The sequence below is a fragment of the Triturus cristatus genome, chromosome 1_2, assembly GCF_964204655.1.
Source record: "Triturus cristatus chromosome 1_2, aTriCri1.1, whole genome shotgun sequence".
Classification (NCBI taxonomy): Eukaryota; Metazoa; Chordata; class Amphibia; order Caudata; family Salamandridae; genus Triturus; species Triturus cristatus.
The window spans coordinates 549,413,417-549,430,523 of NC_140580.1; the positions used below are offsets into that span (position 1 = coordinate 549,413,417).

General features: G+C 45.9%; 1 protein-coding gene across 1 annotated transcript in view; it reads left to right on the forward strand.

Moving 5' to 3' along the window:
* Positions 1–9,480, forward strand: part of SLIT1 (slit guidance ligand 1) — a 789,534-nt gene extending 780,054 nt beyond the window's left edge. Inside the window, exon 37 of the mRNA XM_085606416.1 lies at positions 507–9,480. Within this exon, the coding sequence (XP_085462542.1) occupies positions 507–745 (239 nt within the window). The 3' untranslated portion in view covers positions 746–9,480. The remainder of the gene's footprint in view (positions 1–506) is intronic.
* The last annotated feature ends 7,627 nt before the right edge of the window (positions 9,481–17,107 follow it).

The window sequence follows — 17,107 nt, forward strand, 5'->3', positions numbered from 1 at the left end:
TCTAAGTCAATGTTGCTGTGTGATTGCTCGGTTGACAAGTTGTAAGAGTAAGACAAGCGACCCACCTTAGTGTGGAGTGAAGTCCTCCTTCCAAAGGAATCAAAGTCCCGGCACTCTGGAACAATGTATGTATCGCCACTAAACAGGGAACAAACTCTAATGAAGTTGGAATTCGAGGACCTACTGCTAATTAATAAATAATGAATACAGCATAGAAAGCTTTATGATAAACAACTACATTTGTAATGTCTTTGTTCCTATGAACTGCACACTTACTACAAGGAATTTAATTATTGTCCTCTTTTGATTTGAAGCATCTCGCAAATGGTCATTCTTTGCAAATTCTAAAACAATTTTTGGTGGCAGCAAGCCTAAATGACAATATGCACCTTTTGGGGAAAACGTGCCTACAGAGATTGTGAGCATAAATTTAGAGAAGGGGTCATGGAATAGCGAAAATGGTTCCTGCCTGTAACCTCTTCATTTTCTCTTTTTTCCCGCTTCAGAGTCTGAATGTCGAGGCGACCCCGTCAGGGATTTCCACCAGGTCCAGAGGGGCTATGCCATCTGCCAAACCACACGCACTGTCTCATGGGTGGAGTGTCGCGGTTCTTGCCTCAACCAGGGCTGCTGCACCGGATTGCGCATGAAACGGAGGAAGTACACCTTTGAGTGCAGTGATGGATCATCTTTCATGGAGGAGGTGGAGAAAGCTATCAAGTGCGGTTGCACCCAGTGCATTTAGCACCAACAGCAATGAAGAGCTAACAAGAGAACACAGTAGCTAAAAAGACAGACAAGAGGATATACTGGACAGTGAAGTCTGTAAAACAAGACATTTTGTACCTTTCAGATGTGTGAACATCTTGATGTCTGTCACATTTCAAAAATATATATAAGCAGTACCTATTACTTTGAGAGACACACACATACTGACTGGAATGTTGTATAGTGCTGTAATCATTGGAAAGGGGTATATAGAAGGTATATATTGCATCTAGAGGGTAAAAATGTGTAGATAGGGACCTTTTTTAAAAAAAATCAGATACACAACATGTATTTATGCACAATGTGGATAGTTCTTCTTGGAATACGAATGAAGGTTTTCTTTTTTGTGTTTCTGTTTGTACATATGGGAATATTTTCGTAGACCGGACTCTAAATCAGTATTCACACAGACCTGGGTAATATCATTTTTATTATTTACTCTTCTTTTCCTTGCTTAGGAAAAAGTTTCTGCATGGTTCAATGAAGGGAAGACCCTTAAATGCTCCTTTACAATTTCCGCAAAGGTGGCATAGAGTTGTGGGCGAAAAGCAAAGACAAGCTATACAATAAGGAAAATGAGAGATGTATTGAAAGACTGGTGACTCTCATGGCCAATAGAGATCTGCCATATAATTGTTCTAGCTCCACCATGCATTGAAAGACATAAATTTGCCAGCAAACTACTAAATACCAGAATATGACTGTTCTTCTAAACCACTGTCTCCTCCACTTTCTACATTGTTGTAAGGAAATGCTATTGCATAGAACCGGGTACTGGAAACATGAATGTCAGAAGTTGGAAGGAAGGTCAGGGAGAAACAGATGAGAGGGACAGGGACAATGCAGTGACCAACGCAAAATTGTATGTCATTTTGACAGCGAGGTTGTCACCTCAAGCAACTTTTAAAACTTTATATATGTCAGCTGATTGGACTACAATCTTTAATTTCCAAACTACAACACCACAGTACGACCTGCATACCAATGCTGCTTAGATGTTGTTTTTGTAGATGAAGGCCATCTGCCAGTGAGCAGGCTCAGGAACGGCATGCCTGGCACACATCTCAGCCACAGTAAGAAATACTGTTGGGAAGATGGCAGATCTTGTTGGCCGTGCTTGCATCAACATTTGTGTCTGCTCCATATGGCATCATGTCTCCCTGTCTCTTGGTCTTTGCAAGGAATGGTAGATCTAGAAAAGTCAAAGACAAGAAACTCAAGTGTCTCTTGGTTCTACTTTTAAAGTCATGGGCTGGTGCTAAAACAACTGCAGACCACATCCACGAGCAACCATTCATTGTCAATACCTCACTCCGCTGTTAAATTACACGGTCAAGCTCCCACCACCTCTAAAACATGTTTAGGCATGGAGGAAGCTCTGGGAGAAGCCCCAAAGTTTATATTATGTGCACATATCAAAGCCCCCATAGCTTTCAGTGGAAAGTCACATTTGTTTTTGAATGGCGGTTGCAACAGCCGATACCCAATTTTAATTTTTGCTGCATCAGTCAGTTAACTTGTAGATGAATTTTGGTTTTCGATACATCCATCTTCTGAGAAAGGAGTCATTTGAACTGGATCTAAGGTTGGGGTTGTTGGAGGGTGAATGTCGGTTGTTAGATCTAACATTGGGGTTTTGAAGATAAAGGAGACTGATACATCAATGTATGAGAGGGCCCTGTGTGACTTTTGTTCAAAAGCAACACCAGCAGCACAATCAGATGTACACCCCACGGCTTTCAAGTGCCAGTGGGAAAGTCTGACTTCCCTACGTATTGCCACTTTAGCATGGAATAATAGAAAACAATTAATTCTTACCTCCATTGCATTTGTGGCATGCTACAGAGCCATCTTCTACCTTCTCAGAATTTGTGTATTTGGGTGCCGAGTATACATCTCTTACAGTATACTGTATTATCATGGTGCACTGCATGCCTCTAGCATGTATACATTTTGCTGCACTCTACAAACTTGTTACAAGGGACTCCAAGCACCAGTTGAGGTGACTGCATGCTTTTTTCGGAAGCACGGTATGTCTCTACTACAGGACATTGCATGCATCTACTATGGTGTACTGCCTTAAACTATTTCAGTACAAAACATGCGTCGGTTGTATTGCACTGACCACATCTAGCACAATTCACTACCCATGTATGTTTATGTGCACTGTAACTATGTCTTGGTGCAATGAACACATGGAATCAGCACCATTGCTGAAAGAGATCCCTTTAAGTCCACATTAACCACATGCTTTTGATTGTCCTGGAGATAATAATGTAGTTCTCTCTATACGTGCACCTATATTAGAGCAAGCATAGCATGCGATTTATCACACTCAGATGTCTACTCTATTGTGCATGCACCATGCTCACATTACGGGTGAAGAATTTGGAACACCGACCAATACAATGATTGCAATCAATTGTAATGATATGTGTTGCCCCTATATAAAACGTTGATGAAAATGCAATGGCTTAGACCTGTTTTAAGGATACAGGATAGTAAAATGGACATTTTCGCCACTCAGCATGCGTAAAATGAGGTTCAGGTGAGTGTTAAACACTCAGATTGTTCGTCCATTAAGAGATATGGTACACATACTTAAATGTCACTTTGTAGCAGACATGTACTGCAAATACACGGTAGAGAAGATTTCAGAACAGTGTTTTCACTACTCATCCATTCTGCTGCTTCGGGGATCTTCAGCAGCTGCCATTAGAGTTGCAGAGTCATATATTTAATAATGGTGGCCTGACATGCATGTGTGTCCTATTCTGATTTCCGTGTATGTTGCACGTCTGCCCCGTTACAGTTTTCAAACCTGATTACACAGAATTAGTCCTGTGAATTGTGTTCAATGCGACAAGATTGGGAGGATGCAAATTGACAGTGTGAGTAGTTGAAGGGTCACAACCATGTCTAGTGCCTCGCATAGGGTTGTAGGATTAGCGTCCTGTGGAATGAATACAGTGTGTTCCTCAAATCACATTTATTTATCAGTTCTGGAGAAGCAATAAAGGGTGCTCTGTTGAGCAGGTTAGGGGACACATACACTGAGAACGAGGCAAACCTCTTTTTCCCAACGTATGTTAAAGAGAACCTAAAACACTTCACCTGATACAGTATTGATGCTGCCTGTCCACAAACATGCCATATGGCACCGCCTGTCTTCCGTACTTGAATTAGTCCCATTGGCCATGCTCTGTAGGGATGCGCATCTTTCTCAAAGACGGGCGTATCTGAACGAAGCCTCTGATAGGCAGTAGCATGACCCTAGCAGGTGCCGATTGCCTGTGCAGTCAGCCATCCAACCATAAGATGCACACCCCTTTTACTGACGTCAGAAAATGTATATCAACCGCGAGAAAACTTCCAACCCTTGAAAGAAGGCCTATTAGAGATTGACAAGTATCAAGTCAGACATTAGCTAGCCAAAGAAAGAACGTGTTAATTCAGCATTCACAGGGTCCGGACAGGACTGAGCTAAAAATGAAACAAAAGCAGGAGAGTTACACTTGGCAAGTATCCATTCCTTGTATCCACCTTGCCCCTTGCCAAAATAGCATCAGACCTACAGAGATGTGCACTTCTGCTGGTGTGTACACAAAGCCACGTTAAAATATACCACCATCTGTTCTCCAATAACAGATCTCAATGGTGCACCACGTCAAGGTTTTATTCCGAATCTTATCAAGTCACAACACCATTGTGAAATCAATTGGGAGCTCCTGATATACGAGTTACTGCCTAAGAGACCTCAGATTTCTGATTAACAAACAGAGCACAATTTACAGAGACCTTTTGAAAAGGCTAGAATTCTATTCCATCGGGCTACTCTAAATGTTTGGATTAGATTTGCGGCTTTATTAGGATTCTCGAAAATATATGGCAGTCATTGATTTCCAGGAGTACTCCTCGCACGTCATGCTTAATCAGTTCTGGTTATGGAACAAATGTGCATTTTCCCATTTTACATTTTTCTTTTTTACCTTCCCTTACTCCACCATGAAACTTTAGGATATTTTTGTCCTTTTTTCATCCTGGAAACAGAGTTACTCCAACCTTTTACAGAAAGTAACTTTACTGGTCATTCTAGGGTGAGGATGGCATGCAAAATAATTATGAATACCCGAAAACTCGTACATTGTCAAGGTTCAGCCCCTTGTTATTCCCTCTTTCAGTCCTTAAGATCTTAGCCTATGATGATCTTAACATTTCTTCTACCCTGATTCTGTGAATCAGGATGTGGAGTTTAGAACTTTAAATGTATTTTTGCACAACTGTGCTAAAAGCTCTGGAATCAGCTTGCCCGTCATTTCATGAATATCATTCACATGAGAAGGATGAGTCTACATATTTATATGCTGTGCCCAGTGTCATTTGTCTACTCATTCATCGAGTTGGATTATTGACTGGTTGAATCCGTTTGAGGGGTAGATCTTGATGACGGTGTACTGACCTCATTCATCGAGGTGGAGTTATAGACTGGTCGACCCTGTTCGAACAGTAGACCTTGATGGTAGTGTGTTGAGCTCATTACCAGAGGTGTACTTATAGACTATTCCCTCCACTTTGAGGAGCATATCTTGAGGCAGGTGTGGTAAGATCATTCACAGAGGTGGAGCCATAGACTTATTGACCCTCTTCGAGGAGCCGTCCTTAATGATGGTGTACGGTGCTCATTCATAGGTGTGGTGTTATAGACTAGCCCACCTACTTCGAAGAACAGACCTGGATGCAGATGTGCTGAAGGATCTTTAAAACCAGTTACTCACTACCAACTTATTACAAGACGCAATCTTACATGCCACCCACCTTTAAGCAGTGACGGTCGGTGTACGAGCCAAATTAAACTAAACCAACAGTCATTGAATAAACAAGAATTTGCTGTTATTTTAATAACATTAAGCCTGCTGTATCAAACGGTGTTAGCCTCACATTGGTCATTGTCCCATAGGAACCAGGAGTGTGAAGGCCACAGTGAGCATTCTTATGTTCAGTGGTTCAATAAGCTGTGGTGCTCTCATTTAAGACTATGCTCGCATTTTTGCTCTAAGCAAATTTGTTGTGTCTTTTCATATTGTACTATGTGATCTGTTCCTGGATTACTCCTGCATCTCACTCCCACACCTGCCACTATAGCATTCCCATGTAAAACTGCTTCGTGTGGCAAACATGGCCAGTAAGCATCCAAAGGACTATTGAGCTGCATGGGAGAAGACCAGAAAATGCCTGCTCATGGAACCTTGTGCCAAAAAGTAAAAACTGAACCTCGAAATGAAGGGCACGTGGCAAGCTAGTTAACTTTCTATAGAATAAACCTTGAGTATCAGATTTACGAACTACAAGAGAAAGTAAGGGAAACTTGGTTAGACCATGTGACAATGGGTGTAGAAAGTGTGTGCGGCACCACATCAAGGCTAAAGTTATATTGTTCAATGTGAGATGCAAGTTGGGAGTGAGGCACGTATACATGGGCTAGAGTCGATGGCAATGTTAACTATCAAGCGAACTCTAAATCACAAGGGATGTTTGGTTCCCACATCAGTTTCCTTGAGATCCTCAGCTAACCTGTGAGCTTCCCTTTATACAGCAGGTTCAGTCCACTAATCCCATCTACTAACTAAAAGAAGGTTAGTAAATAAGGCATTTAATTGTAAAGCCCAATACGACTGTGAAAGTAGGTTTCCAACTCAAAATGCATTATTATTTTTCAAGTTACCATGTTTCATATTCTGGGCACACAAACACATTAAAAAGTCCAAATCGTATCTTTGGTTTTGAATAATGAATTGTTCAGTTGGCACAAGGATGTCTGTATTTGGCTGCCAATATCTAACGCTGGTCAGTGTGACTTGGAAACCTTCAATTGGGACAGAGCGCATATTAGGGGGCTTGCCTCTTTCTCTCTATGCCCACCTGCCAGTGACTCAGAGATGCAGGAATGGCTGATGTGTCTCAGAATGAGCATTGCCTAAAATCAGCAGAAAAACAGCTGCACAGCTGGCCCCTCACTACCCCCTCCTGCTGCCACTGACCCAAGGGCACAGCCAGGCACTACATGCTCACTATGTGTGGGGTTTGCAATCATCAGGTAACAAGCCACAGCCCAAGTCCCTGGCATTGATCCGTCAATGTTATAGTGCTGCAGGAGGGATGTTGGCATTCACACTCAACTCGGTCTGCCTAGGAGAGGATATTGCATGTCACCTCGGAAGTCCATGACCATATCAAGGCATTTATTTTGCCACCTCAGCCTCTGTTTGGTCACAGTACTGCTCGGCAATATCCTTATAATGTACGATCAGGTCTATTTCACTCAATATACATTATGTTGTACTTGTCACGTTGTGTGACCCAACATTTGACAAATTGACTGAAGCACTGGAGACATTTAATAGCATAATAGCACCTGGTGCATGCCACCCCAGACACAATAAAACGTATTCTTTTGCACAGCTGGACATTGTTTCTCAAAAAGGTCACAGTCGTATTGATTTTTGACACAATTGGCTTTATTAGCTGATATAGGTTCCCTTATTCTCTGCACCATTGGGCTTAGTTTTTGTACAGCTGTTCTTATGCTCTGGCCCAGTTTATTTTATTATCTGTTATAAATTTGTTTATTTTCATAGACGTATTCTCTGCAACAATTGTCACTCTCTGATACATTTCAGTTTACTCTTTTGCTAGGTGTCCGTATTTTAAGACCATTGGCTTTATTCTCTGGTACAGTTGGACTTATTTTCTGGCCCTGAATGCCTTATTTTTTGGTAGATTAGCTATCTTCCTCTAGCAACGTTCATTAGACTCTGCAGCAGAATCATTGGCATATGTTTGGCACCACTGTGGGTAGCTTTGCCATACTCCGCTTCACTCCCCCTCAGGTAAAGTTATGAGCACTGGAGAAAGTGGCTGACACATGCTGTGCCCGGTCCAGGGCTGATCCAACACAGTTCTGTGTTCAGCACATGAAACTCCTGTTATATGATCATATGGGCAGTTCTTTCACTCTTGTCAGTGTGTGTTCTTTGGCAAGAGGTCGTGTAGGTATGGCCCTGTCTTGCTTTGCTGGATTTAATATAGGAATATAGGATTGATGCAGATAATTGCTCAGGACAGGGTGTGGGATGAAGAAAGTTTCAGTTTGGTTGGTTCTTTCCTTGTAGTTGTAGAACTGCTCAGTAATAGCCCAGACAAACCATCAACCCTTCTGTTATTTATCTCTTTCTCCTGTTCCATCTCTTACCCGCTGTCTTTCTTTCTCTCTCGCTCTCCCTTTAGTTTGCCTCCCTCCTTCTTCTTTTTGCCTCTCTCAATCCCTCTATGTTGTGCTCTCTCTCTCTCACCGTTCTTTCACTGTTGTTGCATCCTATCCATGTCTCTCGCTATTTCCCTCTTTCTCACATTGTCTGCTTTGCTCTTTCTGTCCCCCTTCACTTCCTCCATTTTGTTTATTTCTCTTGCGCTGCTCATTTTTCCTGTCTCTCTCTCTCTCACTCTCTCTAAATATATATATCTTGCTCATGCACTCTCATGTTGTCTCAGCCTTTCATCTTCTGTCTCCCTCTGTGATCCCCTTCGCCCTGCCCAGTTTACTTCTCCCTCCCCCTCTCTTCCATTCGCATTCTCACCCCCCTCTCTTATACATACATGCATAAACATACATATATACACACACACACATATCGCCCTTTTCTCCGTTCTCCCTTTTGTTCGCTCTCCTCTCTCTCTTTCATTGCCCCACTTTTCCTCTCCCTCACAGTGTGTTGCATCACACCACAGCCAGACATTCCTCCCTCCCAACCCCAACTTCTTTCTACTGTACAGTAAAGTAATTCCTGAAACAAAGCATGAATGACAAACTGACACAGAATCCGAGAGTGGCTTCCAAGGCGCCCTAGCCTCCCGCCCAGCGCCAGTGGTAATAACGTTGCTATGGAACTGAATTCCAATGTCTACATTTCCACGTCCAATGTACAAATATGTTTGTTTGTTCTATGATTGCTATCCAAGATTCGTTCGAATAATAATCCTCTCCAAAAAACAGAAATGACTTTGCAAACGCCTCACAGCCAGTTCCTTCAGAGCTATAACTGCCTTCGGCTTCACCGCAGGCTTTCAACAAACAAACCCTTCAATTATTACTGGAAATGACCAACATCTAGGGGGTCGTTATTCAAACACACCACTTACCATTCCCCGCAAGGAGAGAATGTAATTTTGACGTTTTATTGGCAGTATTATTTGTGCAAATTTGAGCATGTTGTTTTTTTCCAAAAAATATAAATATATTACATGATGTAGAAAGTGACAAATGCTGCATTTTATTTCGAGCCATTTTTGTATTATTGTTTGCCTGTGACCTAACCTCTAAAAGTATCTCTTTATACGGAATACTTACAGATTCTAATATATATTTCTATTTCATTTTGTTATAGTATTTTTATATGTTTAAGGGGTGAGCGAACTGTGTATTTCTTTCCAAGTGCTAGGAGGCAGCATATTCTGAAAGTGATCTTTGTGAAATGTGTGCGCCTTATGTTTTTTTTTTTGGACTGGTAGCTTGTTTTTGATGAAAATGGTTTGTTGGCGAGCCAGCGAGGGAGCCAATGATTGTTCTTTCCATAGAGGAGACAGTATTGTTTTAGACGTTGTTTAATATTGTATATGTTGTCTTCCATGTGAACATGACATTTAATTCATTCAGCAGTATGGCACTGGTGTGGTTCTTTCTGGATCGTGTTCCCTTTGTTGGTATAAGCTGAGATGTGCTCGGGTAGAAAAGCATAGCGCTTACAGCCTTCCTTGGAGACAGCACGAGAAAGTAGAACATGCTACATGGTGCAGAGAGCCAAGTGGGAGCAGCAGTTATCATGATAGGTCTAATGCATTTTTGGTTGTGGCGCCCCATCTTCTAGTTAAAAGGCCGCATTTGCACTACAGCTCCCACCTGCGCAACAAAGTCCTTTGCTGTCCAGTAAGGATGTGCCGTGCCTTGCTTTATGGATGCAACTAGAGCCAGCTTTGGGGCAGTGTGACCGGTGCAGCTGCACTGGGTGCTGACCTGGAGGGGGGGGCACTGAACTCAGGGGGGCGCTTTGCTTAGCAATAACTTACGATTTAAAGCACCTGCTGTAGAGTTCCTTGTGCATCCAGTTTTCAGGCAGCAATACAAATGTCAAGATAACTCTGTTGATTAATGTTCCTTTTCAAAAGAGAGCTCAGAGTTTTGTCTAGTGGCAGTTTTGACTCTCCATAAAGTAGCGCAGAGGGTTAATATGCCTGCTGCACAGAACAGATCTGTGCTCTCTGTGGATAGCTGAGTCCATTAGTGAAGCCAACCTTCTTTACCAGGGTTTTACAACAAATAAAATGTATGTTGAGTGAGGGGCTATGGAGAGATAAGGGGCCCTTTTGCGGGTGGTTGTGAGGGAAGCCGAGGAGGAGGTCATGGGGGTGGCAAAAGAAATTGTCACATTGGGGGCCGCCAGCACTAAAGCAGCCCTTGGATTCAACAGCCCTGGCAGGGGCACTGCTGTTCTTGAACCAATGGCAAGTGCATGACCATGAGATATATTAGCCAACTTCTGAGATTGTGGGATCTTCTGGTGTAAACTAAAATCAGTGAAGGTTTATTTCCTATAAATCATATTCAATGTTTTCTTCAATAATTTGGATCATCTGACCCCAAAATGTTATGGATCGTTTAACCCTAAGACAAGTGAGCTTTCAAATCAGCAAATTGTTCCAAAAGTTCAACCCTGAGTCCGAGAACCCAGTTAATGGGCAGGTACTCAAAATAATAAACTTGCAAAATGGTTGTTCCACATCTATTGCGTTATCCAGTGAACTGCAAGCTGTCCATCTGCAAACTAACAAATGATAGAGTAAAATTTATTTATTTATTTATTTGTGTATTTTGTAGAGCGCAACAGCTGCCCCAACGGGGCGTCCCGGCGCTGATAAATCAAGGAACTAGAAGCTAGGCACCGATGGGGCATTATATGAGGAAGAGATGTGTTTTCAGGGACTTTCGGAATGCTAATTCGGTTTGGCAGGATCGTAATGCAACCGGGAGGTTATTCCAACACCGAGTGGCACAGACCTCGAATGTTTTCCCTCCGGCGCGAGTACGTTTAAATCTGGGGGTTTCCAGTAGAAGTAGGGAATTAGAGCGTAATGTCCTGATGTTGACATAAGGTTTCAGAGTGCTTCTTAGATGGGCCGAGCCTTTGCCCTTGGAGGCCCGGAAAGCCAAGGTCATGGCCTTAAAAATACATCTCTTGGAAATGGGGAGCCAGTGGAGTTTGCGGAGGTGTGGGGAGATGTGATGTCTGGCAGGAATTCTCTCCACCAGCCGAGCAGCAGCATTCTGGACAGTCTGTAGCTTGTGGCATAGGCCTGCTGTGATGCCAAGGTATAGTGCGTTGGCGTAGTCCAGGTGAGATATTATCAGGGCTTGTACCACAGTCTTACGGCAGTCCATCGGTAGGTAGTTGATGAGCCGTCTAATTGTCTTGATCTTAGCAAAGCAGGATGCAGCTACTGTTTGAACCTGGGCGTTGAAACTGAGATGATTATCCCAGCGCACTCCCAGGTTTCTCACCGAGTCTTTAGGCGTGGGGGCATGGCTGAGATCATTCGGCCACCATAAATTGGAATCAAGAAAAAATATGAACCTATGACCGTCATTCAGACTTGTGAAAATAATTCCACAATGCCAGCAGTTTCTGGTTGGAACTCATGTTGGACCTTCCATTGTTTTCAGAAAACCTGGGCCTTAAAATTAGACAGGGCCAAATAATGGAAACTTCAAAGTAGGTGTTGGTCTGACATTGACTAAGACATACTTGCGTGGATTACGGATAAATGATTTATGGATTTACGGGAAGAAATATATAATGATAATAAATGTTCTGATGGATACATCTGCCAGTAGATTCCTCACCTTGTGAATATCCCTGCGCCAGCAACATTCGGAAACTTTTGTAGCAGTCCACGCCGATGAGGTCGAAGGCGACGTCACAGAGGAACGGCACCGCTCGCGACTCCGCTGACGTCACCGGTCCATAAGAAGACCTCGTCGGCGTGATGACGTCAGTTCCCTTTTTTCCGCGCCGTCGAAGCCAACGGATTTCGGGAATCGCTGTTGTTAGCGTCGTTGATACTTTGTGTATTCTGGTTATTTTTCCTGTTCTCTTTCGAGGATGTCGACGAAAAAGTCTGGATTTAAGCCTAGCTGGGAGTGTGGCAAGCACATGTCCATCACAGATCCTCATGAGGACTGTGTGTGGTGTTTATCGTCGGACCACGACGTGGATGGCTGTACCAGCTGACGCAAGATGAGCACGAAGGGTCTTAAAGAACGGGAGGCAAAACTCTTCATTGCAAAAATGAAGAAGGAGAAGAAGATCGAGAACAAGGACGAGGTCTAGTTCGAAGTCGAGGTCGGCGTCGAAGTCGACTTCGGGACATACTTCTCAAGCCAATAAACATAAGAAAAAGAGAAGGCACTCGTCTCGACACCATTCTGATAAGAGCTCGGCGCCGAAGCCAAAGTCACCTGCTCGGCGTCGGAAGGACTCCGTTTCTCCTTCTCCTGTGCCGGATTCGCCTGCTGGTCCTTCATCTCCAGTGGTCTCTTTGTCTCCGGCTTCACCGGTTCCAGCTCGGACTCCGACGCCGGTTCCATCTCCGGCGCCGGTTCCGTCTCTGGCTCCGTCTCCGGCCCCGGAAAATCTTCAAGCCCCGGGTGAGCCTGCGACGCCGCTGATTCCACCGTCGGCGCTGGTTGGCCCGAGTCCGGTGAGGCCTGACCAGTACCCTGTCTTCCCTGGACCAGGTCAGGACCCCTCGCATTACTTAAATGCGATGTATGGGGTGTTTGCTCGAGCCATGTACACCTCTGGTGCACCTGCGGGTCCGATGGGTCCAATGGCATTTAACTTGGGGGTGCCGCAAGTATATCCACAGGCCCCTTTCATACCGTTCTTTCCAACGACGCCGTCTTGGAATCCTCCGGCTCCGAGGACGTCGACGCCGCTTCCATCCTCGCCGGCTCCGGCTCGACCTCGTTCGACGCCGATGGCTCCGGCGGATCCACGCTCGACGCTGGCACCGGCGCCATCGGATTCGAATACGGCGCCACCGACGCCGATGATTCGGATTCGTTCCAGAAGGGAGTCTCAGAGGATTATTGAAGAGCAGAGGTACCTTCAGGAGGAAGCGGAAGAGGGGGAATTGGTGGAGTCGGATGAAGTATTCGAAGAGCTTAAAGAAGCTAGTGGGTTGGATCTGTCTCCTGAGTGGGAGATTACTCCACCGTCAGATGAACCCTCTAAGGATGTTGCTCCCTACCATTCGGTTATCAGGAAGGCTGCGGAGCTGCTTGATCTCCAGTTACCAACTACGGAGTTTAAGTCGAACATTTTAACTGAGGTACTGCATTCTCCCACGGCGGCATCAGAGCCTTTGCTTCCCTTTAATGAGGCCATTGTGGAACCTGTGTTGGAGGTGTGGCGCAAGCCCTTTACTGCTCCTGCGGTCTCTAAGACGATTGCTAGGAGATATAGAGCAGCCCCAGGGGACCCTGAATTTTTGACGTCACATCCTTCACCTGAGAGCCTGGTAATTCAGGCAGCTTGTTTGGGAAAGTCTAAGGGGGCTTTTCCTCAGGTTCCTGGGGACAGAGAGGCTAAAAGGCTAGACCAGTCGGCCAAGAAAGTATTTTCATCAGCCAGCATGGCCTTGAAATCAACAAACGCCACTTGTCTTTTGGGACGCTATGTACACGCACTTATGGATTCGGCTAAGAAGCTGGCGCCAAAACTGCCTGGGGATGATAGGACTGGGTTCAATGACATCTTGGCTGATGCTCAGGCGGCTGCACGCCAGGTGATCCAAAGTGGATTGGACACGGTGGATTCGGTGGCGAGAGTCATGGGGTCTTCTGTCGCAACCAGAAGGAGTGCCTGGTTAAGATCTTCGGAGTTCTCACAGGATGGGCAATCGACTCTATTGGACCTGCCATTTGATGGATCTGGCCTGTTTGGCAAGAAGGCAGATGCTGCTCTGGAGCGATTCAAAGACAGCAAGGCGACAGCTAAATCTCTGGGCCTGCAGTCTCAGTCGAGGGGGTCTTTTAAAAGATATAGAGGGTTTGGAAGGAAATCTTTTCGAACCTATAGGCAGACCCAGCAGCAGCAGCAGCAGCAGCAAGGTTCCTCGTCTAGAGGTTACAGAGGAAGAATCAGGGGTCGCTCACGTGGCCGTCAGCTCTCCTCCTCCTCTTCCTCCTCCTCAGCCCCTCCCACCACCGCAAAGCAGCCCTAGATCCGCCATTCCGGATCATGCTGGTCCTGTGGGGGGCCGGCTTACCCATTTTCTGCAAGATTGGGAGTCTGTAACTACAGATCTCTGGGTTCTGGATCTTGTAGAAAATGGGGACGCCCTTCCCTTTCGGGAGTTCCCTCCGAATTACCCTCCTAGTCAAGGTGCTTGCTCGGAGGACCACCGTCTTCTCCTACAGGAGGAAGTCCTGAAGCTGTTTCAAAAAGGTGCGATAGAGGTGGTTCCAGAGCTGGAGAGGGGTCGGGGATGCTACTCCCGGTATTTTCTGATTCCCAAAAAGGACGGCAAATTGCGTCCAATACTGGACCTCAGAATCTTGAACTTTTACCTGAAACAGGAGAAGTTCAAGATGCTCACCCTTGCGCAGGTTCTTCAAGCGCTGAATCAGGAGGACTGGATGGTGTCGCTCGACTTGCAGGATGCGTATTTTCACATCCCCATCCTGAAGTCGCACAGGAAGTATCTCCGGTTTACGGTAGGTTCGCAACATTATCAGTTTGCGGTCCTTCCGTTTGGTCTTACTTCGGCACCTCGAGTCTTCACGAAGGTGATGGCAGTGGTGGCAGCCCATCTCAGAAGGTCGGGGGTCTCGGTTTTCCCTTATTTGGACGACTGGCTGATCAAGGCGGAGTCGCCAGAGAAGGTGCTACGTCATCTGCAGGATACAACTCAGCTGTTGTACAAATTGGGTTTTTCGATAAATGTGCCCAAATCTCACCTGGTGCCCACTCAGCGCAACCTGTTCATAGGTGCGGTACTGGACACTACTGTGTGTCGAGCATTCCCTCCTCCTCAAAGGATTCTCGACATACAGGAAATGATTCCTTTATTTTACAACGGAGCGGTTGTTCCAGTTCTGAAGGTCCTTCGCCTCCTGCATCCTGTTGGTCAACCATGCACGCTGGCACATGAGGGCGCTCCAGTGGTGCCTCCGCAAGCAGTGGTATCAGCACAAAGGAGATCTCAGGGAGTCTGTGAGGATCTCCAGAGAAGCTGCAGCGGATCTATCTTGGTGGAGCGTGGAGGGCAATCTGTCACAAGGAAAGTCCTTCCATCTACCTCCATCGGTGGCCACGGTGATAACAGATGCATCCACTTTAGGGTGGGGTGCTCATCTGGGGGATCTGGAGATCAAGGGTCTTTGGTCTCCAGAGGAAAGGTTGCTTCACATCAACCTTCTGGAGTTGCGGGCGATTCGTTTGGCGCTCAAGGCCTTCCTCCCTTCCCTTCGCGGTCAGTCTGTTCAAGTCCTGACAGACAACACGACCGCGATGTGGTATATAAACAAACAGGGAGGAGTGGGGTCTCTTTGTCTCTGCAGAGAGGCCCTGCGTCTATGGTCCTGGGCTCAGGACCATCGGATTTGTCTGATGGCAAATCATCTGGCCGGGGTTCTGAACGTACGTGCGGACAGTCTCAGTCGGCATTTCTCCGCCGACCACGAGTTGAGGCTTCATCCGGAGGTGGTTCGTCACGTCTTCCGGATGTGGGGAACTCCTCGGGTGGACCTGTTCGCCACTCACGAGAATGCTCAATGCCCGTCATTCTGCAGTCTCCAGTATCCGATGCAGGGAGCGTTGGGGGACGCGTTTCAGTTGAGTTGGGGCTCATGACTTCTTTACGCGTTTCCTCCCATACCCTTGATTCCTCGGGTTCTGAGGAAGATTCGCCAAGACCGGGCCCAAGTTATTTTGGTCGCCCCGGATTGGCCAAGAAGGGTGTGGTATACAGATCTTCTCTACCTCTCCTCGTGCCCTCCGCTCCGTCTCCCTCTGAGGGCAGACCTCCTCTCGCAATCGGAGGGGCAGGTTCTACACCCCCACCTCCAGAGCTTACACCTTCATGCCTGGAGATTGAACGCGGCAACCTGAATTCTTTCTCTCTCCCGCCAGATGTGGTGGATGTTATTTTATCGGCCAGGCGACACTCCACCAAATCTATATATTCATATAGGTGGTCTAAATTTGTGCTTTGGTGCGGAGAGAGGTCCATTGATCCCTTGAAGGCTCGTCTATCTAACATTCTACAGTTTGCCCTTTCTCTGGCTCAGCAAGGCTTTGCTGTGGCTACTGTGAAAGGATATTTATCGGCTTTATCGGCTTTCCTTTGTTTGCCGGATCAGCCGTCATTATTCAAATCACCTATTGTTCTTCGTTTTATAAAAGGCCTTACAAACAAGTTTCCTCTAACTCCTTTTATTATGCCTCAGTGGGACTTAAACCTTGTATTAACTTATCTTATGGGTTCTCCCTTCGAGCCCTTACACAAATGTCCCTTGAGGCTGTTGTCCTTTAAGACAGTATTCCTCATTGCAATCACCTCGGCAAGGTGGGTAAGTGAGCTTCAAGCTCTAAGTTCAAAACCCCCATTCTTGACTGTTCATGCTGAACGAATGGTACTCAGGACCAGGGCTGCGTTTTTGCCTAAGGTGGTAACTCCCTTCCATCTGGGGCAGTCCATTACCCTTCCTTCCTTCTATCCTCCCCCTCACCCTTCCAAGGAGGAGGAGCGGCTTCACCGCTTGGACCCTAAGAGGGCGGTGAGCTTCTATCTGGACAGGACTAAAGACTTCAGGGTTGATGACCAGCTCTTCGTGGGCTTTGCTGGCTGCAGGAAAGGTCGAGCGGTGCACAAGCGCACCCTTTCCAGGTGGATTGTCTTCTGCATCAAGATTTGCTACTCCCTGGCTGGTAAGGAACCTCCGGAGGGTTTGAGAGCTCATTCCACTAGAGCAAAGTCTTCCACGTCTGCTTTGTCTAGGGGTGTTCCTGTGGAGGACATTTGTAGGGCGGCAACTTGGGCCTCCCTCCACACCTTCGCAAAACATTATTGCTTAGACACCGAGGTGAGGAGGGACGGACATTTTGGTGTAGAAGGGTGGACACCCTCCTCCGGGAGTGGGGACTGCTGTGGAATCTATTCACAAGGTGAGGAATCCACTGGCAGATGTATCCATCAGTAGAACAAGTTACTTACCTTCGGTAAC